This window comes from Stegostoma tigrinum, chromosome 27 (genome assembly GCF_030684315.1).
Source record: "Stegostoma tigrinum isolate sSteTig4 chromosome 27, sSteTig4.hap1, whole genome shotgun sequence".
In the NCBI taxonomy this organism is placed as follows: Eukaryota; Metazoa; Chordata; class Chondrichthyes; order Orectolobiformes; family Stegostomatidae; genus Stegostoma; species Stegostoma tigrinum.
This window is the reverse complement of record NC_081380.1, coordinates 40,786,994-40,812,390: the sequence shown is the minus strand read 5'-3', so window position 1 is coordinate 40,812,390 and position 25,397 is coordinate 40,786,994. Positions and strand designations below refer to the sequence as shown.

At 45.2% G+C, this 25,397-nt stretch overlaps 1 protein-coding gene across 1 annotated transcript in view; it reads left to right on the top strand.

Moving 5' to 3' along the window:
- Nucleotides 1-20,933, top strand: part of rtn4rl1b (reticulon 4 receptor-like 1b) — a 56,901-nt gene extending 35,968 nt beyond the window's left edge. Inside the window, exon 2 of the mRNA XM_048556790.2 lies at nt 16,500-20,933. Within this exon, the coding sequence (XP_048412747.1) occupies nt 16,500-17,809 (1,310 nt within the window). The 3' untranslated portion in view covers nt 17,810-20,933. The remainder of the gene's footprint in view (nt 1-16,499) is intronic.
- Nucleotides 20,934-25,397: the final 4,464 nt, after the last annotated feature.

Genomic DNA, 25,397 nt, shown 5'->3' with positions numbered 1-25,397 from the left:
CACTTTTTGGAGAAAGGGCAGGGGAGCTACGTACGTGTTAGCAAACCCTAAAAAGTTAAAACCCAATTGCTGATTGTACACATTGTATGTAACATGGCAGCAGTTAAGTGGTTAAGACTGAGGAAAAGTTAAAACAACTGTTTTGCACAGAGAAAAGGTTCCATTTTAAACTGTGCTGATAAATCTGACAAGTAAAGACTGAGAAAGTCAACATACAGCACAGGATCTGTGCAGGAGGCCAGGCAGATGAATTTTTGCATTTAGATTCACTTCCACACTGTCGAAACCGAAGACGCAGTCTGTTGCTTTGAAGGTGTGACCCTTTTTTTGTCACACACTGATCCTAAAACACTGATGTTTTTTTTTCTATAGAATGCAAGATCAAAAAGACATGAAAAGAGATGTCAAGACCATGTAAAAGGGCTTATGGGATGCACAATGACTGGTACAGCTACAGACTGTATAAATGGCAGAACATGATAGCCATAGGCAGGGTGATAAAGATGGAAAGCTGCTGAAAAGCAAGCAGTATGGCAAACTGTCCTTTGTAACCTTGGGTGATGGTCATGAGTGTGTGTAGCACCTCATCATTAATAAAAGCTTTGTGACTGACTGCTTGATGACTTGGCCTATAGGCTTATAGTCTGCAGCCTCTTTGCCCATCTTATTAGAAGACAGTGTTCCCAACGCTGCATTTGTTGTAGAGAAAATGATCTGAGATGTTTGAGGGAAGGAAGGATGAACATATTTTGTTTCTATCAATCCTCCAACCAGTATAAGTGAAAACCGCCCAGATTAGCAATCCACACATAGCTGATGTGCACACATTGACTACTGCCTATTTTTTTCATTACAACAGCGAGCACATTCCTGAGTTATTTCATTTACTGCAACATGCAAGACTTATGGAACAGAAGGAGAACCAGTGTGTCTACAAAGTTGGAGAAAAGGAGTGATCCAGCCCCCACTCATTTTCCAGCTCTCAGTCCATTGTCCTTTGGCAAGTCCCCAGGTCACTATATAAATGCAGGTTCTTTTCCATATCCATTTGAGTGGAGGTTCCTTCTTTTCCCTTTTGATTCAAATACACTGCATTCAGGTTGATATTTTCAATTGTGGGCTCTTTGCAGTATGATTTATATTGCATACTGTTATACAGCATGGAAACTAACCCTTTGGTCCAACTCATCCATGCTAACCAGACAGCCAGAATTAATCTAGTCCCATTTGCCCGCATTTGGCCCACATCCCTCTAAACCCATTTTATTCATACACCCATCCAGATGCCTTTTAAATGTTGGAATTGTACCAGCCTCCACCACTTCCTCTGGCAGCTCATTCTGTACACAGCGCTACCCTCTGCGTGAAAAAAGTGGCCCCTTCGATCCCTTTCAAACCTTTCCCCTCTCTCCTTAAACCTGTGCCGTCTAGTTTTGGACTCCCCCACCCTGGGAAAAGGACTGTGGCTGTTCTCAAAATACATGCCCCTTTCAACAGTTTTTTTTTAAATAAAAGGACAACAAAGACTTTGAATTATCAGGAATGCCGTCAGAGATATACAGCTGGTCCTTTAACCCCTGTGTGGAGAAAGGAAGGGGTCATGGTATCTTGTGGGTTTTTGTTTGATTAATTCTGATGTTGATCACCGACTGGAGAGGCAAGACCAGTCATTTTCCCTTTCCAACTCCTGACTGAGCTGTTGTACAAACATCTCATGTTAACCTCAGGGTTCGAGCATTTGTTTCCTCTGTACTAAATACAATACAGATCTGTTAAAAGAAATGCTAGAACCCTTCTTAATCAATTCATATTGCATACAGATTCTTGCAGGATTTAAGGTTTAAAATATGCAAATGAAAAAATATGGCACAATGTTTCTTTAATAATTCAAAACAGTACTGTTTGTTTCACGAGACACTTGGAGCTGGAAGGAGCTGGGCTCCTGCGTGTGTGGTCAGAATCAGCAACATATTGGTGTTGGAGATTGTGGGAACTGCCGATGCTGGAGAATCTGAGATAACAAGGTGTAGAGCTGGATGAACACAGCAGGCCAAGCAGCATAAGAGGAGCAGGAGGGCAGATGTTTCCGACCTAGATGCTTCTTTCTGAAGAAGGGTCTAGGCCCAAAACGTCAGCTTTCCTGCTCCCCTGATGCTGCTTGGCCTGCTGTGTTCATCCAGCTCTACACCTTGTTTTTTCACATATTGGTGTTTCTTGTCTGCACACACCCTGCATAAAGGCTCTGATTGAAAAACACTCAGTCCTCTCATCCCCAAGCTTTCTGGGACACACCCAGCAACAGCTACTTACATTCACGTAGCGCCATTGATGAGGTTACCCAGCCATTTTGTGGGCAGCATTATCAGATTTTTTAAAAATTGTCATAGGGCCAAAGGTGGGCTCGTCAGTGCAGACAGTCAAAAAGTGTGGTCAAACACAGCCTGTTTTCAGGCTGTTCTGAACAGAGGAGGCAGAGGTGGAGGGGCTCCGGGCGGGAATTCCGGAGCTTGGGGCTCAGGCAGTGTGTTGAACATCCTTATCAAGTCTTGCTGTTGGGGTCAGATTTGAACTCAGTCCGAGGATGTGAGGCATCAGTGACCAGAACTTACCTGGTCTGCCCTTCGAATCGTGCACACGGGGAGTGGATTAAAACCTATTTTTGTGTAAGGTTATCAGCCCAATCTGTTTATCCTTGGTTGGCAAAGTGAAGCTCAGCAGCCTCTTGAATATAATAAAGAGTAGCAATAGACTGAGGCTGAACTGAAGCCCCTAATGCTACAGTGTTACATCTCTTTTGTCTCATGTTATGCATAGAATCCCTGCAGTGTGGAAGCAGGCTATTTGGACGCCTGAGTCCACACTAGCACTCTGAAGAGTATCCCACCCAACCCTAAACCCTTTACCATGGCAACCCTGTATTTGGCATGGCTAACCCACCAAGCCGACACATCCCTAGATACTATGGGCAATTTAGCATGGCCAATCTACCTGGCTTGCACATCCTTGGACTGTGGGAGGAAACTGGAGCACCCGGAGAATGTACAAACTCTGCAGAGGCAGCCACCTGAGAGTGGAATCGAACCCAGGTCCCTTGGTGCCATGAGGCAGTAGTGCTAACCACTGAGCTCTTGAAGCACCCATTCCTCCCTCCCTCCCCTTTCACTCTCAATATTATCATCATCATTATAACCTTTCAATTTTTATTCAAATGCCACTCTTTTGTCACTTCAAAATAATATCCTCCCTCTATAAGACCATAAGAAATGGGAACAGGAATAGGCCATTCGGCCCCTCTATCTACTCTCTACTCAATAGGATCAATTCTAATCTGTCATTCCTGAATTTCATTTTCCTGCAATTTCCCATGTTACTGTTAATTTCCCAGTCCGATCAAGATTCTATCTCAAAGCAATGTGGGTTGTTTAAATTGATGAATTGATTAAAAGTCATTAAACACTTTTGACAGATCTATCTGTTCAGAGCCATGCGTGTCTTACAGAGAAAACACCTTCCTGATTTATCTCCTTCCAGTACGCAAATCCACCCTATCTTCGCAAGGCACCCTGTACTGGGGCCATTCCCCAGTTCAGAGAAAGCTGCTCAGAGAGGAGCCCTGTGCGAAGCACAGAAAATAGTCCATTCAGCCCCTCAAGCTGGTTCTACCATTCAAAATGATCATGGCTGATTATCCAACTCAGTCCCCTGTTCCTGCTTTCTCCTACTGTTGCTAGGTGTTACTAATGTGATGTTGTTAGACTCCCTCCCATCTACTCTCTCCCCCCTCTCTCTCTCTCCCTCTCCCTCTCTTTCTCTCTCTCTGCCTCTCTCTCTCTCCACTCCTCTCTCTCCCCCTCTGTCTGTTTCTCTCTCTCTTTCTCTCTCTCTCCATCCCTCTCTCTCTTCCCCTCTCTCTCTCTCTCTCCCCCCTCTCTCCCCGTCTCTCACTCCCTCCATCTCCACCCCTTTCCCTCTCTCTTCCCCCTCTCTCTTTCTCTCTCACCCTTCTCTCTCTCCACCCCTCTCTCTCCCCCTCTGTCTGTCTCTCCCTCTCTCTCTTTCTCTCTCTCACCATCCCTCTCTCTCACCCCCCCTCCATCTCTCTCTTTCCCTGTCTCTCTCTCTCTCTCCCTCCCTCTCCACCCCTTTCTCTCTCTCTACCCTCCCTCTTTCTTTCTCTCTCCACCCTTCTCTCTCTCCATTCCTCTCTCTCTCCCCCCTCTCTCTCTCCGTCCCTCTCCACCTCTTTCTCTCTCTCTACCCCGCCTCTCTTTCTCTCTCCACCCTTTTCTCTCTCCACCCCTCTCTCTCTGCCCCCTTTCTGTCTGGCTCTCTTCCCCCGGCCTATTTGAAAGACATTTGGATGAGTACATGAATAGGAAAGGTTTGGAGGGATATGGGCCAGGAACGGGCAGCTGGGACTAGTTTAATTTAAGGTTATCTTCAGCATGGACTGGTTGGACCGAAGGGTCTGTTTCTATGCTGTACGACTCAATGACTGTATGTTCTGTGCTGTACCCAAACCAGAGATGTTTCCCTGTCAGCACTAATGAAATATTCAGCATGTTGACACATGTGTTGTCATAGAATCCCTGGAGTACTGGAAGAGACAAATTGGTCTATTGAGTCTGCACCAACCGTCCAAAGACCATCCCACCTAGACCCAGCCCCCATGGGCTTCTTATTGCAGCTAACCTGCGAAAGGTGCACACCATGGGATTGTGTCCCAAGGCTAATCCATCTAACCTACACAAGCTTTGGACCATGGGAATAAACCAGAGGAAACCCACGCATACACACACACGCAGGGAGAACATGCAAACTCCACACAGACAGTTGCCCAAAGATGGAATCGAGCGTGGGCCCTCGGCACTGTGAGGCAGCAGTGCTAACCACTGAACTACTATGTGTCATGATGTCAGTGTGCCAGTCTCCTGGCATTTTGAAATCACCATTTAAGCTATTGAGCTCATTGCCAAGCCAAACATCCACACATATTGTGTTGCCCACTCTCGTTTCTTCCAGGTTCAAATGAGAATATTCTGGAAGTCTTAGATGCTAGCTGTAACAAGATGGTTCAAGGGGCAATAGACATTTTGTGGGGCCACTGCCAAATGTCCCAGCACATTGAGGGCAAAGTGAATGGTTTTCAAATCCTTTTTTTTAAATTTGAGCCCTCAACACAAGTTAAAGGCCAATCCTGAGGGCAATTGGCATTTGCAATTCTAACCCTTGACCAATTTCCTGTCCTCTGCACGACCTCTCTACCATACCCTGTACCAACTGGCCAGAGAGCCCCCGTTCACACATTGAATTGTCCTTGGTCAATAATTGACCTCTGATGCTTGACTGAATGGGAAGAGAAAGTGGGGAGGAGGGAAGCAGGGTTGTGCGGACCTCTTGGTTTTAAGGAATGTCAAACCCAATCCAATGGTTCTGTGAAAACTAAGCATTGTCACGTGTGAGATTGAGTGCCACACAGCCAAATAGCTGATGCTTTCATCTCCACTGTGTTGGAATAACGAATAATTGCTGGGAGGCAGTGTAGGACACAGAGAGGAAGTAAGATGCACCAACACCAACATCATCATCCAGGCCAATATCCCCAGCATCGAGGCACTGGCCCACCCTTGATCAGTTACGATGGGCTGAGCACGTCGTTCTCAAGACCAACATGAGACTCCCAAAGGAGTTGTTCCACTCCCAGATTGGAAACGGCAGGTACACCCCAGGTGGACAGAGGAAGCCCTTCAGTGAAACCCACAAGGCCTCACTGGCAAAGTATGGCATTCTCACAGACACCTGGGAATCACTGGCCCAATAGCGTCCAAAGCTGGGGAGCATCCGGGAAGGCATCGAGCACCTCGAGACTTAGCATCCTGGGAGAAAGGCAGAAGACAGGAAAACAGTATAAGAAGTGCAGTTGAACCAATGCCCCATCCACCCCTTCCTGTGACCACCTTCTGCCCCAGGTGTAACAGAGCCTGCGGGCGCCCCAGTGGTCTGTACAGCCACCTACAGACTCACCCTGAGTGTGGAAGAGAGTCATCCTCATCTGCAAGGGACTGCCAATGATGACGACGATGATGACGATGATGACAATGATGACTGTGATCATGATGATGATGATGACAACAATGACGATGATCATGATAATGATGACGATGATGGTAATGATGATGATGACAACAATGACGACAACGATGATGACAAAGATGGTGATCATGATGACAACGATGATGATGATGTTGATGTTGATGATGATGATGGTGATGATGATGATGGCGATGACGATGATGATGACGATGATGGTGATGTTGATGTTGATGATGATGATGATGTTGATGATGATGATGGCGATGACGATGATGATGATGACGATGATGGTGATGTTGATGTTGATGATGATGGTGATGTTGATGATGATGATGGCGATGACGATGATGATGATGACGATGATGGTGATGTTGATGTTGATGATGATGGTGATGTTGATGATGATGATGGCGATGACGATGATGATGACGATGATGGTGATGATGTTGATGGTGATGATGATGATGCTGATGACGATGATGATGATGATGATGATGATGATGACGATGATGGTGATGATGTTGATGGTGATGATGATGATGGTGATGACGATGATGGCAATGACAATGATGATGATGATGATGACGATGATGGTGATGATGTTGATGATGATGATGATGATGACGATGACAATGATGATCATGATGACGATGATGGTGATCCTTGCAAGTGGGCATCTTAATATTTCTTAGATATTAACCTCTGCAGGCAGCAAGTCCATCACTGTTTGAATTTAACCTATTTTTTCCTAATCAGCCTCCTCACAAATGTTATTTATGCACCTCTGGGGCAGGCAGGATGTGAACCCAGTCCTTCAGGCCCAAGGGTAGGGACACTATCAGTGCACCACCATTGTTTGAATTGAACCTGTATAATCGGGAGGATGATTGGTGACTGATTGGTGGTTGATTCACCTCCTTATCAACACATGACTGACCTTCCAGGCCAAAAAGATGGTAAAGCCTGCTAACTTGTTACAACACACGCAGTTTCCTTTCATTCATAAACATTGCAAAATGCCAGGGTTTAAAAATGCAAGAGTGGAAGACACTTTGCTTGAGCTGAGTACTCTCAGTCCTTCAAGTCGTACGAGCGTACAAACAAGAAGCAAAAGGAGGCCATTCAGCCCCTTGAGCCTGCTCTGCTATCCAATAAGATCTTGGATGATTGAATTGTAACCTCAACTCCACACTCACTCTTTCCCTGATTAGCTTTCACCCCTCCTACTTAACACAAAACCATCCATCTCTGGTTTAAAAATATCGAGGGACTCTGAAAATTGCTTTTTCGTGAAAAGAGTTCCAAACACACAACCTTCTGACAGAAAACAATTCACCATATCTGTGTTCTCAGTGAGCAATCCCTGATTCTAGATTCTTCCAGAAGAGATGGTATCCTCTCCACATACCCCCTGACAAGACCCCTCAGAATCTTTCAATCAAGTCACCTCTTAAGCTTCTAAAGTCCAGATAATACAACGCAGCCTGTCAATGTTTCCTCATAAGACAATCTTATCAATTCAGGTTTAGTCTAGTAAACCTTCCTTAAATCACCTCCAATGTATATACATCCTTTTTAAATTAGATTCCCTACAGTGTGGAAACAGGCCCTTCGGCCCAGCAAGTCCACATCGCCCCTTGAAGCATCCCACCCAATCCCAGACCCATCCCCCGATAACCCACACACCCCTGAACACTGCGGGCAATTTAGCATGGCCAATCCACCTAACCTGCACATCTTTGGACTGTGGGAGGAAACCGGAGCACCCAGAGGAAACCCACGCAGACACGGGGAGAATGTGCAAACTCCACACAGACAGTCGCCCTAGGCTGGAATCGAACCTGGGTCCCTGGTACTGAGAGGCAGCAGTGCTAACCACTGAGTCACCGTGCCGGCCCTTAAATAAAATGGCTAGAATTACTACTCTGGATGTGGTCTCACCAGCGCCCTGTATAACTGAAGCTACTACTTTGTATTCAATTCCCCTCGTTATAAATAACGTTCTATTTATTAACTCTCCAAATTACGAGCTGTACCTGAAAACTCACCTTTTGCGCACAGGCCCATCTGCTCCTCAGGGCTCTTCAATCTCTCACCATTTAGATAACACTCATTTTTTTTTTGTTCTTCCTTCCAGAGATGGACAATTTCACATTTTCCCACTTTGTACTCCATCTACCAGTTCTTGCAAATCCTCTTAACCTGTCGATATTTCTCTGTCGCCTCCTTGCATTTCTCTCTCATCAGCAAATTTAACAACCGTACCTTTGGAACTTTCATCGAAGCCATTTATAGAAAGTGCAAAACTTTGAGGCTCTGAGCTGATCCACTCATCACCAACCAGAAAAATGACCCATTTATGGCTACTCTCAGTTTGCTGTTAGCCAGCCAATCCTCTATCCAGGCCAATACATTTTCCCCTTCACCATGAACTTTTCCACAATAACCTTTGAAGTGGCACATTATCAAATACCTTCTGGAAATCTAAGAACAGCACCTCCAATGACCTCTTTATTTGCATGGCATGTTACGTGCAGTTTTGTAATTGCTATGCCCCTTTTTTGAATAAAAGAGTTACAAACCAGTGGGATCTTCCTGAATCTAGGGAGCTGTGGGTAATTATGCTTCAAAAGTTTCAACAATCTCACTTGACACTTATTTTGAGACCTTAGCACAAAGTCCATGAGGAACAAGGCATTTGTCGGTCCACAGTCCCAGTAATTTGCACAGTATCATTTCCATGGTGATTGTAATTTTACTGAGTTCTTGCCTCTCTCCTGTCTCCTGATTTATAGCTGCTTCTGGGATGTTTCTTGTATCCACTATAGTAATGCAAAATACCTGTTCAATTCATCTGTCATCTTTTTATTTACCATTACTAATTCCCCCGTCCCAACTTGCGAGAGCACTAAAGCACAATTTGCTAGCTTTTTTCTTTTTAAAATATTTATGGAAACTCTTACGATCTGTTTTTAGGTTTCAGGCTAAATTTATCCTGTACTCTAATTTTCCCTTCATTAATTTTTAAGTCAATTTTTGCTGTTTTTATATTCTGTCCAATCTTGTGATCTGCCACCAAGCCTTGCACAATCAGAATTTTTTTTCTTTGGTATGTCTTTAATTTTTCTAGTTAACCACAGATGGTGAATCCGTCCCTTGGAATTTTCCTTACTCTACTGTGTGTATTCTGAAATACTCCCTGAGATGTCTGCCACTGCATTCCTGCAGACTTGTCCTTTAACTTAGTTCGCCAATCCACCAGCTCTGAACCAGCTCTGCTTCATTGGCTGTATATAAAATTTTAAAAAGTAGTCTCAGACTCACCAGTCTCTATCTCATTACTGAATGTAAAGTGTCTGTGGAAAGAGAGAGTCAGAGAAAGAAATGGTAGGTGACAGAATTAAAGTTTCAGGCTGAACTGGTAAATGTTTGAGATGGAAATGGCTTTAAGCAAGAGGAGACTGGGATAAAAGACAAAAGTCCGTGGTAGAGTGGAAGGCGAGCGAGAGTAGCGTTAGTAGTACAAGTGCTCCCTGAATGGTTGCAGCTCAGAGGGATGCCATTTGGCCCATTGTATCAGTGCCAGCTGCGTACCACATCAACTCGATTAGTCCTACACCCTTCTCCTTATTGACCCGCAATCCTTTCCCTCTGGCTAACGCCTCAATTGTCTTTTGAATTGGTTAGCGACTGACTGTCTCTATTACTGTCTTGGAAGTGCACTCCAGCTCCTAACCCACTCACTGGGGTAACCTAGTCCTTCCTCTTGACATCATTGCTTCTCTTGACAATTACCATGATTGGTTCTGGATCCTTGTTGTGAACAATTGGGAACAATTTCTCCCTATCCACTCTGCTCCAGACCCATCATAACTTTACATACCTCAATCAGCTCTCCTGTTCACAGACTCCCTGACTGTTCATCCTATCCAAGTAACTGAAGTTCCTCATCCCTTGTGCTATTCTTACAAATCTTTTTTGCACTCTCTGTACTGTGTTCACAGCTTTCTGAAAGAGTGGTGGCTGTGCTGAAAATAATCTTCTGACTTGAGGCTATTGAGTGATTTATACAGGTTTACCATAAATCCCTTGCTATTGTACTCAATTTCTCTATTTTTAACGCCAAGATCCCATAACTATTTCCTTGACTGCTACCTTCACTGATTTGTCGACATAAACTCTAGGCCTCTCTGCTCCTGTTCCCTGCTTTAGAATTGTACCCTTCATTTGATATTGTCTTTCCTCATCCATTCTATCAAAATGGATCAGGTCACCACCATCAGTGTTAAATTTCATCCATCGCTTGCCCTTCCTTACCAGCAGCAAGTCTATGTCCTTTTTGAAGTTTAACTCTATCCTTCTCACAGTTCTGAATACGTACAAGTTTTGCGTTGTGTTGAAATTGTGTCTTGTACACCCATCATCAACGTACAATAAACAAAGCAGAGATCCAAACACTAACCAGTGGGCAACCCACCATTATATATAGCCTCCTCCAGTCCTTCAAAATCCCTCTCTCTCCTGTCATTCAACCCTGTTCATATCCATGCTGCTTTTATTCCCTGTACTCAAATATTGTTGCTAAGGCTGTTCAATGACACCCTTGCAGATGCCTTTTGGATGCTAGGGCATACCACATCTATTCTATTAACTTCATCAAGCTTCCTTATCATCCAAATAGGTTTTCCTTAACAAATCCATGCCAACTTCCATAAATTAACCACATTTTCCAAGTGATTGTTAATTTTGTCCCAAATTATCATAGAATACAGAACAGCCCAGCACAGGAACAGGCCCTTTGCCCCACCATGTCCGTGCCAACCATGATGCCATTCTAAGTTAATTCCAAGCACATTGTCCCTATCCCTCGGTTTCCTGTCTGTTCATAGGTTTGTCTAATAGCATCTTAAAAGTTGCTATCATCTCTGCTTCCACCACTTCCCTTGGTAGCATATTCCAGGCACCGACCACCCTCTGTGAAAAAATCTTGCTTTGCACATCTCCTCTAAACGTTCCCCCCTCTGACCTTAAACTTATGCTCCCCTAATATTTAACATTTCCGCTCTGAGAAAAAAAATCTCTGTTTATCCACCCTATCCATGCCTCTCATAATTTTATAGTCTTCTGTCAGGCTGCCCCTCAGCCTCTGATGCTCTAGTGAAAACAATCCAAGTTTGTCCAACCTCTCCTTACAACTAATACACTCCAATCCAGGCAACATCCTGGTAAAGACAAAAACAAAACCCTGCAGATGCTGGACTCCAAGGTAGACAAACAGGAGGCTGGAAGAATACATCAAGCCAGGCAGCATCTAGAGGAAAAGAGAAGTCAATGTTTTGGGCTTTTCCTCCAGATGCTGCCAGGCTTGCTGTGTTCTTCCAGCCTCCTGTTTGTCTGCCTAATATCTTGGTAAGAGATAATGTGAACTGCAGATGCTAGAGAATCCGAGATAACAAAGTGTGAAGCTGGATGAACACAGCAGGCCAAGCAGCATCTTAGGAGCACAAAAGCTGATGTTTCGGGCCTAGGCCCTTCATCAGAAAAGGGGGATGGGGAGAGGGTTCTGAAATAAATAGGGAGGGGGGGAGGCGGACCGAAGATGGATAGAGGAGAAGATAGGTGGAGAGGAGAGTATGGCTGGGGAGGTAGAGAGGGGATAGGTCAATCTGGTGAGGAAGGACAGGTCAAAGGGGTGGGATGAGATTAGTAGGTAGGAAATGGAGGTGCAGCTTGAGGTGGGAGGAGGGGACAGGTGAGAGGGAGAACAAGTTAGGGAGGCAGGGACGAGCTGGGCTGGTTTTGGGATGCAGTGGGGGGAGGGGAAGAGCTGGGCTGGTTGTGTGGTGCAGTGGGGGGAGGGGACGAACTGGGCTGGTTTTGGGATGCGGTGGGGGAAGGGGAGATTTTGAAGCTTGTGAAGTCCACATTGATACCATTGGGCTGCAGGGTTCCCAGGCGGAATATGAGTTGCTGTTCCTGCAACCTTTGGGTGGCATCAATGTGGCACTGCAGGAGGCCCAGGATGGACATGTCGTCTGAGGAATGGGAGGGGGAGTTAAAGTGGTTCACGACTGGGAGGTGCAGTTGTTTGTTGTGAACCGAGCGGAGGTAAACCTCTTTTGCACCACCTCCAACGCCTCCGCATCCTTCCTATAATGTAGCGACTAGAACTGCACACAATAGTCCAAACTAAATGTTAATGCAGCAACAACATGACTTGCTTGTTTTTATACTGAAAGCCCTGACTGATGAATGCAAGCATGCTATACACTTCTTTTACTACCTTATCCACTTCTGTCCCCTTCAGGGAGCAATGGACTTGCAACCAGGCACAGTGGCTCAGTGGTTAACACTGCAGTCTCACAGCACCAGGCACCCAGGTTCGATTCCAGCCTCGGGCGACTGTCTGTGTGGAGTTTGCAAAGTTTCCTCTGGGTGCTCCGGTTTCCTCCCACAGTCCAAAAATGTGCAGGCTAGGTGGATTGGCCATGCTAAAATTGCCTGTAGTATTCAGGGGTGTGTGAGTTATAGGGGGAATGGGTCTGGGTGGGATATATCAAGGGGCGGTGCGGACTTGTTGGGCCAAAGGCCCTGTTTCCACACTGTAGGGAATCTAATCCCTCTGCATTTCAATATTGCTAAGGTTTTAGCCATTTACTGTATAATTTCCTCTTGCATTTGTCCTCCCAAAATGACACTTGTGCAAATTAATTTTCAACTGCTTTTGGTCCAAATTTGCAACTGATCTGTAGCTAGCTGTATCCTTTGACAATCTTACTCATTATCCAACTCATAACTCCACAGATCTTCAAGTTGTCCGCAAATTTACCATCAAACCATTTGCATTTTCATCCAAATCATTTATATACATTACAAACAGTAGAGGTCTCAGCACTGATCCTTGTGGAATACCACCACTGGTCACAGAGCATGGGTCAGAAAAACATGCCTTTACAGTTAGCCTCTGTCTTCCATGACCAAGTCTATTTTGTATCCAGCTTACCAACTCACCAAACATCCCATGTGACTTAATCTTCTGGACCACTCTAACATGAGGGACCTTGTCAAATCCTTTAGTAAAATCCATGTAGACTACATCCACTACCCTATCCTCAACAATCATCTTTGCCTCTTTCTCAAAAAAACTCAATCAATTTTGTGAGACAAGAGCTGCCCCATGCAAAGCTATGCTCAGTATCCTTAATTAGTCCAAATGGAAATAAATTCTGTCCCTATGAACCCTTTCCAATGATTTCCTTACCACGGATGTAAGGCTCACCAGTTTCTAATTTCCTGGATTAACCCTGTTACCCTGCTTAAACAAAGGAACAACATTGGCTATTCTTCTGGGGCATCACTTATGACTAAAGAGAATACAAAGGTCTTTGGTAAGGCCCCAGCGATCTCTTCCCTTGGCCCTCCCCATATCTAGACCCCATCAGGCTTAGCTAGGCAGCCAATGTGCCTTTCTTCTTCATATCAACATGACTCAGAATAACAACATGTCCCTCCCTGATCTTATCATACACATCCCTCTCCTTAGTGAACACTGTTGTGAAGTACTCATTAAGGATCTCATCCACTTCCTGTGGCCCCATGGATAATTTCTCTTCCTATGCCCTTGAGTGGACCTATCCTTTCCCAAGTAGCTTTCTGCTCCTAATATATAAAATGCCATTGGATTCTCCAACTTGCTAAGGACGTTTCATGAGTTCTTCTAATCCTCCTAATTCCTTGTGTAAGTTCTTTCCTCCTTCCTTTATGGTCTACAAGAGCCTTGTATGATTTTAGTTTCTTAAACCGTGCACATGCTTCCTTTTCCTTTTTGACTAAACTTTTAATATCTCTTATCATCCAAGGTTCCGAATCTTGCCATCCCCAGCTTTCATTTTGACAGGAATATGCTGGGCCTGAACTCTGATCAAGTGGCCTTTAAAAGACTCCCACACGCCACATGTGGATATACCCTGTTATAGCCACTCCCCTCAATCTAATTACTCCAGTTCCTGTCCAATACTGTTGTAATTAGCCTTCCCCCAATTTAGCACTTTCACCCAAGTGAACAGTCTTCTCCTTACCCATAACTATCTTAAAACTTATGGAATTATGATCACTATTCCCAAAATGCTCGCCCACTGAAAATTTGATTACCTCGCCAGGCTCATTCCCCAGTACAAGGTCTAGTATGGTCCCTTCCCTAGTTAGACTGTATACATATTGTTTCATGAAACCTTCCTGGATGCACCTAACAAGATCTGACCCATCTAAGCCCCTGGCACTAAGCGAGTCCTCATCAATACTGGGGACATTAAAATGACCCACTATAACAACTCTTTTTACATCTTTCTATGGTTTGCTTACATATCTGCTCCTCTATCTTCCACTGGCTATTGGGATGCCTGTAACACAATCCCATTATGGTGATTTTTCTTATTCCTGAGTTCTATCCATAAGGCCTCGTGGGATGAACCCACCAAGATATCAATTTAGTATCAATTCTATAAGTTTCCCCACTATTGAGGTTAAACTGCCTGTTTTGTAATGTTGTGATTAACCTTAACACATATCTCTTTGAATATGGCTGTAATAATTACAATTCTCCAGAGCTCAGTCTTCAGCTCTGTATCCAAAAGATGTTAGAAATTATGGCCAGAATCTCTGCAATTTCTACCCCTATTTCTCTCAATGCATCTTAACTGGTCCTAGTGATGTTTAACCTTTAACTGCCACTTATCTAATGGCTACTCTTTGTCTGTTTTTAGCTGTTCCAATGTTTTCAACTACCTGGCGAATCTTCTTCGTTGATAAAAACAGATGCAAAGTTCTCATTTAATACTAAACAAAAACCGAAAAAACTGCGGATGCTGTAAATCAGGAACAAAAACAGAAGTTGCTGGAAAAGCCCAGCAGGTCTGGCAGCATCTGTGAAGGAAAAAAAAATAGAGTTAATGTTTCGGGTCTGGTGACCATTCCTCAGATCTCAGAACCCGTTCTGAGGAAGGGTCACTGGATCCGAAACGTTAACTCTGTTTTCCCTTCACAGATGCTGCCAGACCTGTTGGGCTTTTCCAGCAATTTTGTTTTTGTTTCTCATTTAATACTTTGGGGAAGCCTTCTACCTCCATACATCCCTTTTTAGGTCTCCTCTTGGTTCCATTCCTCCAGTTTAGATACTTTTATGTTGATAGAAGACTTTTGGACTCCCTAGTACGGTAATTGCTAGTATCTTCTTACACACTCTATTTGCTTCTCTTATTTGTTTCTTTCACTTGCCCCCTGAGCCTCCAAGATTGAGTTTCGTTCTGAGTTGTTGATGTGGCAAGAATAGAAATAGAGCAAGCGAAAGAAACAGAAAATCACCTACCCCGGGTGCACGGCTGTTTAAAAGCAAAAGGAAGAGAAACTTGAAATATGCAAAGGAAATGTAACAACGTAGCAAAACAATATATGGTCTGCAGTTGAACTCGGAGCCCAGAAGATTGTAAAATGCTGAAGAATATTTCAATTACTTCCTGATCTTTATTGTAGATTTCCAACTTCCGCAGTATTTTGACTGCATCATCCAGCTGTAGGAAAACTGAATTGCTTGAAGACTAAGGCCTGGGCTCCAATTTCAGAGCAATGACTCAATCATCTGTTCATTCATTCATTTATTTATTCCACCACGCACATACCATCCATGCATAACCCTCCAAGGATAGAATGTATTCATTAGGCTCCCATGGTCTCTGTAATTTTATTCAATAGGAATTTTACAACATTTATAGACCAAATTCAGGTACAAGCTGTCAGTCACACAAGCACTAATGTCCAGGATATACTGTGTTTTCTGATAGACTGTGTAGGTTTCTGGTTCACAAGCTCAGACCTGAGTCAATTGTGATCAGAGATAATGGTAACTGCAGATGCTGGAGAATCCAAGATGACAAAGTGTGGAGCTGGATGAACACAGAAGACCAAGCAGCATCTTAGGAGCACAAATACTGATGTTTCGGGTCCAGACCCTTCAAATGGCTTTTCTGATGAAGGTTCTAAGCTCCTAAGATGCTGCTTGGCCTGCTGTGTTCATCCAGCTTCACACTTTGTTATCCTGAGTCAATTGTAATGTTTTATGATCAACACTTACCCCACTTATTTTCAGTTTAATTAGTCATGCCATTGTCAATATTTTCTAACCAACCTGCTCAGAGATGTTATAACGCACCTCTGGAGTATGTGGGAGTTGAACCCCAGCCTCCTGGCTCAGAGGTAGGGGCACTACCACTGCACCTCGCATGCTGGCATAAAATTGATTAATTTCTGTTGGTTTGTTTTGTTCTTGTCCAGTTCAAATGTTAAAAGCAAAGCCAGGACTTTGTCTGAATTCCACTGCGACTCAACACACATGTATGTTTGTTCTCTTACAGGCTGCCACCTCGAGCTGTTCCTGATGTTGCTCGGATTGGAGTTCCACATTTCAGTCTCTTGCCCCAAACACTGTGTGTGCTACCCTTCCCCGATGACTGTCACTTGCCAGTCGCATGGCTTCACCTCCATCCCGGAAGGAATTCCAGCCAACAGCGAGAGAATTTTCCTCCAAAACAACAGGATAACCCTTCTGTTGAGGAACGCTTTCAGCCCATCCACAGTCACCCTTTGGTTATATTCCAACAACATCACTTTCATTGACCCGGAGGCCTTCCATGGATTCAGTCTCCTGGAGGAACTGGACCTGGGGGACAATCGGCACCTGAGATTCCTGGATGCGGAGACTTTTGCTGGCTTGGAGAAGCTTCACGCTTTGCACCTCTACCGCTGTGGCTTGACATTTCTGCCCAATGGAATCTTTGAAGGTCTTCATAACTTGCAGTATCTCTACCTACAGGACAACCATATAGAGTACCTTCAGGATGACCTGTTCCTGGAGCTGGTGAACCTCACACAGCTCTTCCTGCACGGGAATAAGTTGTTGAGTTTATCCCAGAACACCTTCCGAGGTCTGGTTAACCTAGACCGTCTGTTGCTTCACCAGAACCGGATTCATTGGGTGAACAAGCGAGCTTTCCATGATCTGCGTAGGCTTGACATCTTATACTTGTTCAATAACAGCCTGAGCTCACTTCCTGGGGAATGCTTGGCAGAGCTTGGATCGCTGCAGTATCTCAGGCTCAATGGGAATCCTTGGGAATGTACCTGCAAATCCCGATCCTTGTGGGAATGGCTGCAGAGGTTCCGGGGAACGAGCAGCAGCGTCATCTGCGAGTCGCCCAGGGATCTACAAGGGATCGACTTGAAAGTCCTGTCTCCCTTGCTCTTCAAGAACTGCACGGCCTCGGAGTCACTCAACCAGATTCGGACCCGGCAGCAGCACCCCCATCATGGGTTGGCACCGGGGCACTCCTCCCGGGGCCTGGCACCGGGACCGGAGCACGCCACGACTGGCCGCAACGGCAGCGGTAGCCAGTGGGACGACGAGGCCAAGGACTACCCGGGTGAGGGGGCACCGAAGAAGCCGGCGGACGGGGCATGGGGCAGCGATTACCTGCCTGACCCTGGCCAGAGGCCGCAGACCATTCGCCCGTTCCCGCCCAAGCGCAGGCCCCGCGTGAAGTGCACCCGCCGCACCCACTTGGAGCCCCCACCAGGGATCCAGCAGCCGGCCGGGAGTGGCAGCCACCCCAGCCCCAGGCTCAGGTGGCTCCTCCTGCTGCTGGCCCTGGTCCTGGTGGTACGTTGAACCCGTTAACCATCTCCCGCTCCCAGCCCAACCTCCCCACCACCCCCCCCACCCTTGACCCTGCCCCCCACCCTCCGATCCACCCACTCCAGTAATGAAAAGGGCAAAAACTTTCTAACACTGCAGCCAATCCATACGGGACCAAAAAAATGGGGGAAAAAAAATATCAAAAAAGAGTCAATTTTTAAAATCACGAGTGATTTTTACTGTGCTTAGACAGACCACGGATATTGGTGGATGGCATTATTGTTTCGGACGATTGGAATATAATTGGAAATCATTGGAATAACAGTCCCAGTGGAGATGAATCAGTAACAAGGGGATGATATGGCTAAGGACTACCTAGACAAGCAGCAGGAGACATGTCGGAGGGAGTGCTCAGAGGTCATGTTCGAATGAAGCATCTGTTTGACATTCCTACTGCCAACTGTGCCCCCCACCCCACCCCCATGCCCGACCTTGGGGAGCAGCCCTAAAACTCTTGGATCGCACCATTGCCTTTCTGGAAGGATTTCTCCCTGCTCGTCGTCAGGAGGATGAGAGTGACAGTCGCTGAAGCAATGATGGCTCCAGAGATGGCTTCCCACATGGGCGCGGGCACATTCCTCAAACAACCCTGAAACAAAGCTGGCATCGGCCACCTCCTCATGAGGTTCCATGGTGGTAAGATCCCAGCTGAATAATATGCATCGCATAATCGCTGTGGATGATCATGGTCTGGAAGCCAGAGCTTAATTCATCCAAGTTCCAAAATCTGGAGGCCGGATAATTGTACCAAACAATTTCTATCGGAATAATTTTTTTTTTCAAATCTGTCTAACCTATCATTTGGACAATGGGAAGCCCTTAAATAGTTGGCATAAATTAATTTCTGGAAATATGTGGTTACAGGTTATGTTGCTACCCTGGTACAGCTTTTGCTAAGGTGTTTTCTTTTTGTTCTGTCTCGAGGAGATTGTTGATGCTTTCTGCACAAGCCATGGATCGAGATCGGATGGACACAGGAGTCTGTGCTGTTTTAGTCCAACTCACTGGCTTCTGCTTTGTTCCCCCTCTCTCTTTCCCCCCTCCCACCACCCCCCAACATTTGGGTGGTGGTCGCCAGGAGTTGAGCGGAAATGAGACGCTATCCATTTTGTGTTCAGGATGTGATTCCATTTGATGGAGGGGGCACTAAGACCTCCCCATTTATTTTTGTTTCTGTACTCAATGTAAATTTGTTGTACCTGAATTTACAGAATTGCTTTAAATATATATCTATACAAAAAAGACAAAAAAAAACTTTCCTTTTGGAAGAGAACACGGTAACAAATGCAGTATCCCTTTTTGTTCAGCTATCTAAACAATTAAAAATGTAAATCTGTTTTGCTTCTGTCAGCACAGTGGTGTTCCACAAGTCCAAAATGCTTCATTTTCAGTGTGGGGTTGGGGGCAAGGGGCAAAACCTCAGACTTGGAGCATGAAGGGGACTGGATTTCACCTCCCTGATTACCTCCTCCAAGTCTAAAGACCTCCCCTCACTTCAACCCTTCAGATCGATTGCACCATTAGTATTCATTCAATCCTTATCATTTGTTTTTCATTTTGAAGACCTCTTCCATTCTAAGTTGGTTGTTTAACATTGCAGGCACAGTGATATCTCATCAACTGTACTAGATTGGAGATAATCAGCGTGGAAGAATGGGTGGAGGGTTGCTGCTGGGTGCATTGGGTTCAACACTCCTTGTCCTCAAATTCAAGAAAAAATCTTGCTCTCCTCCTACACTCTTAAGGCTCCATGTGTAGTGGGGTTAGGCAGACTCCACATAGCTCAGTCCACTGTCAAGGTCGCCTCCCTCCCCTCCCAACTTGGTGCGTGTTGGTATTTTCAGCAGGCAAACTATGACAACCAAATGGCACGGGAAGATGGAAGAGCTCATGCTGGTGCATCGGGAGGGATGTTTCGCTATGACTGGGTCTAGTAAATCATTAAGGAGAGCAAGGGAGAGTCTTACCCTGTGCCTTAACATCCTTTGACCATGTGAGAGTGCTCAGTGTTATCAGGGACAGCAAGCTCTGGTCACCCTTCACATTTTCATGAGTGTATTGAATTACTTGAAATGAATAGCACAGAAGCAGGCCATTCAGCCCAACAGGTTAGTGATAGTGTCAATATTTTTTCATTCATATGTGGGATGTAGGTGCCACTGGCTAGGGCAGCATTTATTGCCTGCCCTTAATTTCCTGGGAGAAGGTGTTAGTGAGCTACCTGGTGTAGGTGCGTGGGCAGAGCAATCAGGGAGGGAGTTCCAGGATTTTGATCCAGCGACAGTGAAGGAACAGTGATATCATCTCAGGTCAGGATGTTGTGTGGATCAGAGGGGAATTTGATGAGTGGTGGTCTTCCCATTCATCTGCCAGCCTCGTCCGGAGATGACAGGTTTGAAAGGAGCTGTAACAGGATTCCTGATGAGTTACTGCAGTGTACCTTGTGGATGGTACACACCACTGCTACTGAGTGTTAAAGGTGAAGGGAGAGCTTACTGAAGCTGGGATGCCCATCTAATGGACTGCTTTGTCCCGGATGGTGAATGTCCCTCACAAACCTGCTCCCACCCACTTCTCAGTTCACTATCTCAGTGTAACCTTTCCCCCTCTAATTTATACACCCTAAACATGATTTTGTTTTCGGCTGCACACACATGAGAGTGCTACAAATAGCAATCCTTCCTGGGTAACAAAAACAGGGATAAAAGCTTTTATCATTCAGCAGTAACAATTCTGAAAAGTAACCATCTTCACCTGAATTAAGGCAATACAAGAAAATGTTTAAAATGTTACCCCATGACAGCAATGATTTGATGTTTATTTGACAGTATTGAAGGATTTTAAACTTTGAAGAGGAATTTTCTTCATCAGATTAAGCAAGGACTGTTAATGTTGTGCAGCGCATCCCCTCCTGATTTCACTTATCCAGTGAAAAACAAGCAATTACCATCTAATTAATAAACTGTTTGTACAGCACTCACCAAATAAAATGGTAGCACAAAATGATAGCCTTACCTAATTTTATTTATTGCTTATACTGTTCTTTTTATATATAAAAAAAGACTGCAAAGGGCTCCTGGGCAAAGTATATAATTTGCATGCGGGAGAGTAGGCCCTTTAGCTGAGCCGAGCCTGCTGCTAAGCGATACGTTTTCTGATATCTTAAAAACTTTTGGTATAGGAAAGATTTGTTTATTTTCATCTTTGTAGCGCAAATTGTTGCACAGAGGTTAGTTCTTGTAGCAGAATGGTTTTACTTTGAAGAGTTCAATTTTGGCGGCTTAGCAGACAAATGGCAGTAGATTAATTTAGGCTATCGGGTCGGCACAGATGTGTTGGGCCAAATGGTCCATTTCAATGCTGCACAGCTCCATGAATCTATGATTGACCCCCCCACCACCATCTCCTCCTGTCTCCTCCTCCAAGGTTGTGATTTGCACAATAATGAAAAGGTCCTGATTGTCATAGAGCTGTAGAACACCTACAGTGTGGAAACAGGCCCTTCAGCCCAACAAGTCCACACCGACCCACACAGCATCCCACCCAGACACATCCCCTTATGACCCACCTAATCTACACCTCCCTGAACACTACGGGCAATTTAGCCAATCCACCTAACCTGCACATCTTTGGACTGTGGGAGTTAACCGAAGCACCCGAAGGAAACCCGTGCAGACACGGGGAGAATGTGCAAACTCCACACAGACAGTTGCCCGAGGGTGGAATCGAACCCGGCTCTATGAGGTATACTCTGTGTCAAGGGTTAAGGCTGGGAAAGGGCCTGAGCTTTGTTCATGGGTTGTGGGCATCACTGGCAAGGTCAGAATTTGTCACCTGCCCCCGACTGCACTTGAGTTGAGTGGCTCATTCAGCCATTTCAGGGGCAATATGAAGAGTCAACTTTCCAGAGGAGGCATGGCCCACTGTTGGTATCGTTAGACAGTTAACCCAGATACACAGGCAATGTGCTGCAGACCTGGTTTGAATCCTGATGATAAAATTTTAATTAAATCTGAAAAGTAATCTAAATTAAAAGTCTAGTGATGACCATGAAACCGTTGTTGATAGCCAGGAAAAATCCCATCTGGTTCACTAATGTCCTTTAGGGAAGAGAACTGCATCCTTACCCGTTCCGGCCTACATGTGACTCCAGGCCCACAGTGATGTGCTTGACTGTCAACTGCCCTCTGGGATGGGCAAGAACTGTTGTCTTGACCAGTGAGATTCCATGAATTAATAAAAATTTGTTGGATCTTGAATCACATGTGGACCAGATCTCATAAAGTTGGTGGATTTAACTGGAGTAGATACCATTTGATGTTATTTTATGAGTCCCCATTATATTCCTGGTTAATTGATTGAATTGAAATTGAGCCAATCCTGGAGGGATTTAGAACATAGAACATAGAACATTACAGCACAGTACAGGCCCTTCGGCCCTCGATGTTGTGCCGACCTGTCATACCGATCTCAAGCCCATCTAACCTACATTATTCCATGTACGTCCATATGCTTGTCCAATGACGACTTAAATGTACCTAAAGTTGGCGAATCTACTACCGTTGCAGGCAAAGCGTTCCATTCCCTTACTACTCTCTGAGTAAAGAAACTACCTCTGAAATCTGTCCTATATCTTTCATCCCTCAATTTAAAGCTATGCCCCCTCATGCTCGCCGTCACCATCCTAGGAAAAAGACTCTGCCTATCCACCCTATCTAACCCTGTGATTATTTTATATGTTTCAATTAAGTCACCTCTCAACCTTCTTCTCTCTAATGAAAACAGCCTCAAGTCCCTCAGCCTGTCCTCGTAAGACCTGCTCTCCATACCAGGCAACATCGTAGTAAATCTCCTCTGCAACCTTTCCAAAGCTTCTACATCCTTCTTATAATGCGGTGACCAGAACTGCACACAATACTCCAAGTGCGGCCGCACCAGAGTTTTGTACAGCTTCACCATAACTTCTTGGCACCAGAGTTTTGTACAGCTTCACCATAACTTCTTGGTTCCGGAACTCGATTGTACACAGATCTGCAAAGCGTTAGTCTGGGCTAATGGATTACCAGCAATAATAATACCACACTGCCACCAATGTCATTTACTGACAACTAACCTTACACTCATGTAGAAAGGCCAATCAGGAAAACACATGGAGGGAGATAATGGGAATTGCGGATTCTGGAGACTCCAAGATAACAAAGTGTGGAGCTGGATGAACACAGCAGGCCAAGCAGCATCTTAGGAGCAGGAAAGCTGACGTTTCAGGCCTAGACCCTTCATCAGAGAAGGGGGAGGGGAAGAGGTACAGAGGGAGGAGGGTAACACTCTTACCCTCCCCCATTTCTGATGAAGGGCCCAGGCCTGGAACGTCAGCTTTCCTGCTCGTAAGATGCTGCTTGGCCTGCTGTGTTTACCCAGGAAAACATATGGAATATTCTTGGATCAGGAGAGAGAGACAAATGTGTGGGGATGAGAAATAACAGGGAAATAAACAAGATTCTGACCAACTTTGATGGGGTAGTAACACCTGGCTGGAGGGTGTTGAATGCAAGGGAACAGTCTCAGTTTAAGGGTGAATCATTTAGGGCTAAGATATGGCTTGGCTATGAATCATTGGAATTTTCTACCCCTGTGCATTGTGGGTGCTTCATTGCAGAAAATGTTTAAGGTTGAGAGAAACAAATGTTTAGCTTCTTGGGGAAAACGTGAACGGCGAGACATAGGTTGAAGGAACTGATGAGATGTGAGCATATTGAAGGACTCGACAGGATTGAGGGTCCAAACAGCCTCCAATCAAAGAGTCCCTACAGTGTGGAAGCCGGTCATTCGGCCTGTTGAGTCCACCGCAACTCTCCAAAGACCATCTAGGCCTACTGCCTTACCCTATCACTCTGAATTTCCCATGGCTAATCCACCAAGCCTACACATCCCTGGACACTATGGGCAATTTAGCATGGCCAATCCACCTAATTTGCACATCTTTGGATTCCTGCTCCTATTTTGTATGTTCTTACAGAAATAGAGTGGCACATTGTTACAGCTGACAATGCATTTTGTGCCTTGTCCAGTGAAGAATCAAAAGAGTTACTTTAATTGCTTTGTCTGTACCTTTTGTTGCAAAGTTAAGCCATCACTGTCGTACAGCAGCTAGGACCACCAAAAAGTGGAATATTATAGAATCACCAGAACACTCAAAACATCTCCAAAAGTAACTTCTCATTGAAAACAAGGCAAATAAAAACATTAATGTCTGCAAGATTTCCAATTTTCAATTTCAGTTGTGAATTGTAAATCAATTTCACAACTATTATGATGCAAGTTTCCTTTGAGCAATCAATGTTTCAAATTTTGCGCTCCGTGAGTGAGAGCGAGAGAGAGAGATCAATGTCATACATAGAAACCGTTCTTCCATAAGTGCAACTTGGCACAGATAACTGAGAATTTTAATAAGGTACCTCCCTACTGACCAATGCCACCGGCATGGCATGGTGGCTCAGTGGTTAGCACTGCCGCCTCACTCTGCCAGGGACTTGGGTTCAATTCCAGCCTTGGGCAACTGTGTGGAGTTTCTCCCCGTGTCTGCGTGGGTTTCTTCCAGGTGCTCAGGTTTCCACCCACAGACTAAAGGTGTGCAGGTTAGGTGGACTGGCTGTGCTAAACTGCCCATAGCGTTCAGAGTCGTGGAGGTTTGGTGGGTTAGCCGTGGGAAATGCAGGGATAGGGTTAGGGGAGTGGATCAGCATGGGCTGAATGGCTTATTTCCACACTGTAGGGGTTATATGATTCTAATCCCTCTAAATATTGAAGTTGGTTGACTCACAGGGCCGAATTCCCCTTGGCACTTGGTGTTCATTCAGTATGTCAGCAAGCCATCAGTGGCTCATCTGAGCATGAGGCAATCAGATCTTTTCCATGGGGAATCCAATCCTCTCCTCAACCAGTTTAGCATCGCCTGACATTAACCAGGAGCAGGATGTCTCTCCTACCCCACACCCATTCTGCCTTCTCTCACCCCAGGGCTGTGGAAGACTGTCACAGTGCACAAAAACTCTCCTGCTCAACACAAAGTGTCCTCCAATGTTTGGGACTGGGACCTCGGCACAACACCTGAAATGGCTGAGAGCAGTGGGCTGGGGAATGCCCGCAAGCCTGGCACAGCAACAGGTCCTGGTGCTGGTATTTCAGGTGTTGCCTGCCAGGATTTAGACAGGGATAGGCACACATTCATCCACAATTGGGAGCCAGGGCAGTTTAGATACAAGGCAGTCTTCTGAAAGTCTGCATCTGCCACCTGGAGTGGAGTCAAACACAGCTGTATCGCTGGGGAACCGCACTGTGCTGTTACATCTAACTTGTCTCTGTGTCTTCAATGGCACTATTAAACTCCCTGTGTGCAATGAATAAAACATGTACCATAACACATTTGACCAGTATATTGTGCTAGTGGTCTATCATTGCCAGTGTTTTATTCCTTTAGCAATTTCTGTTGCATGTCCATATTTGCTCCTCTTCATTGCCAAAGAATTCTGTAGCAGACCACAAGTATCTCTGGTTTTGGATC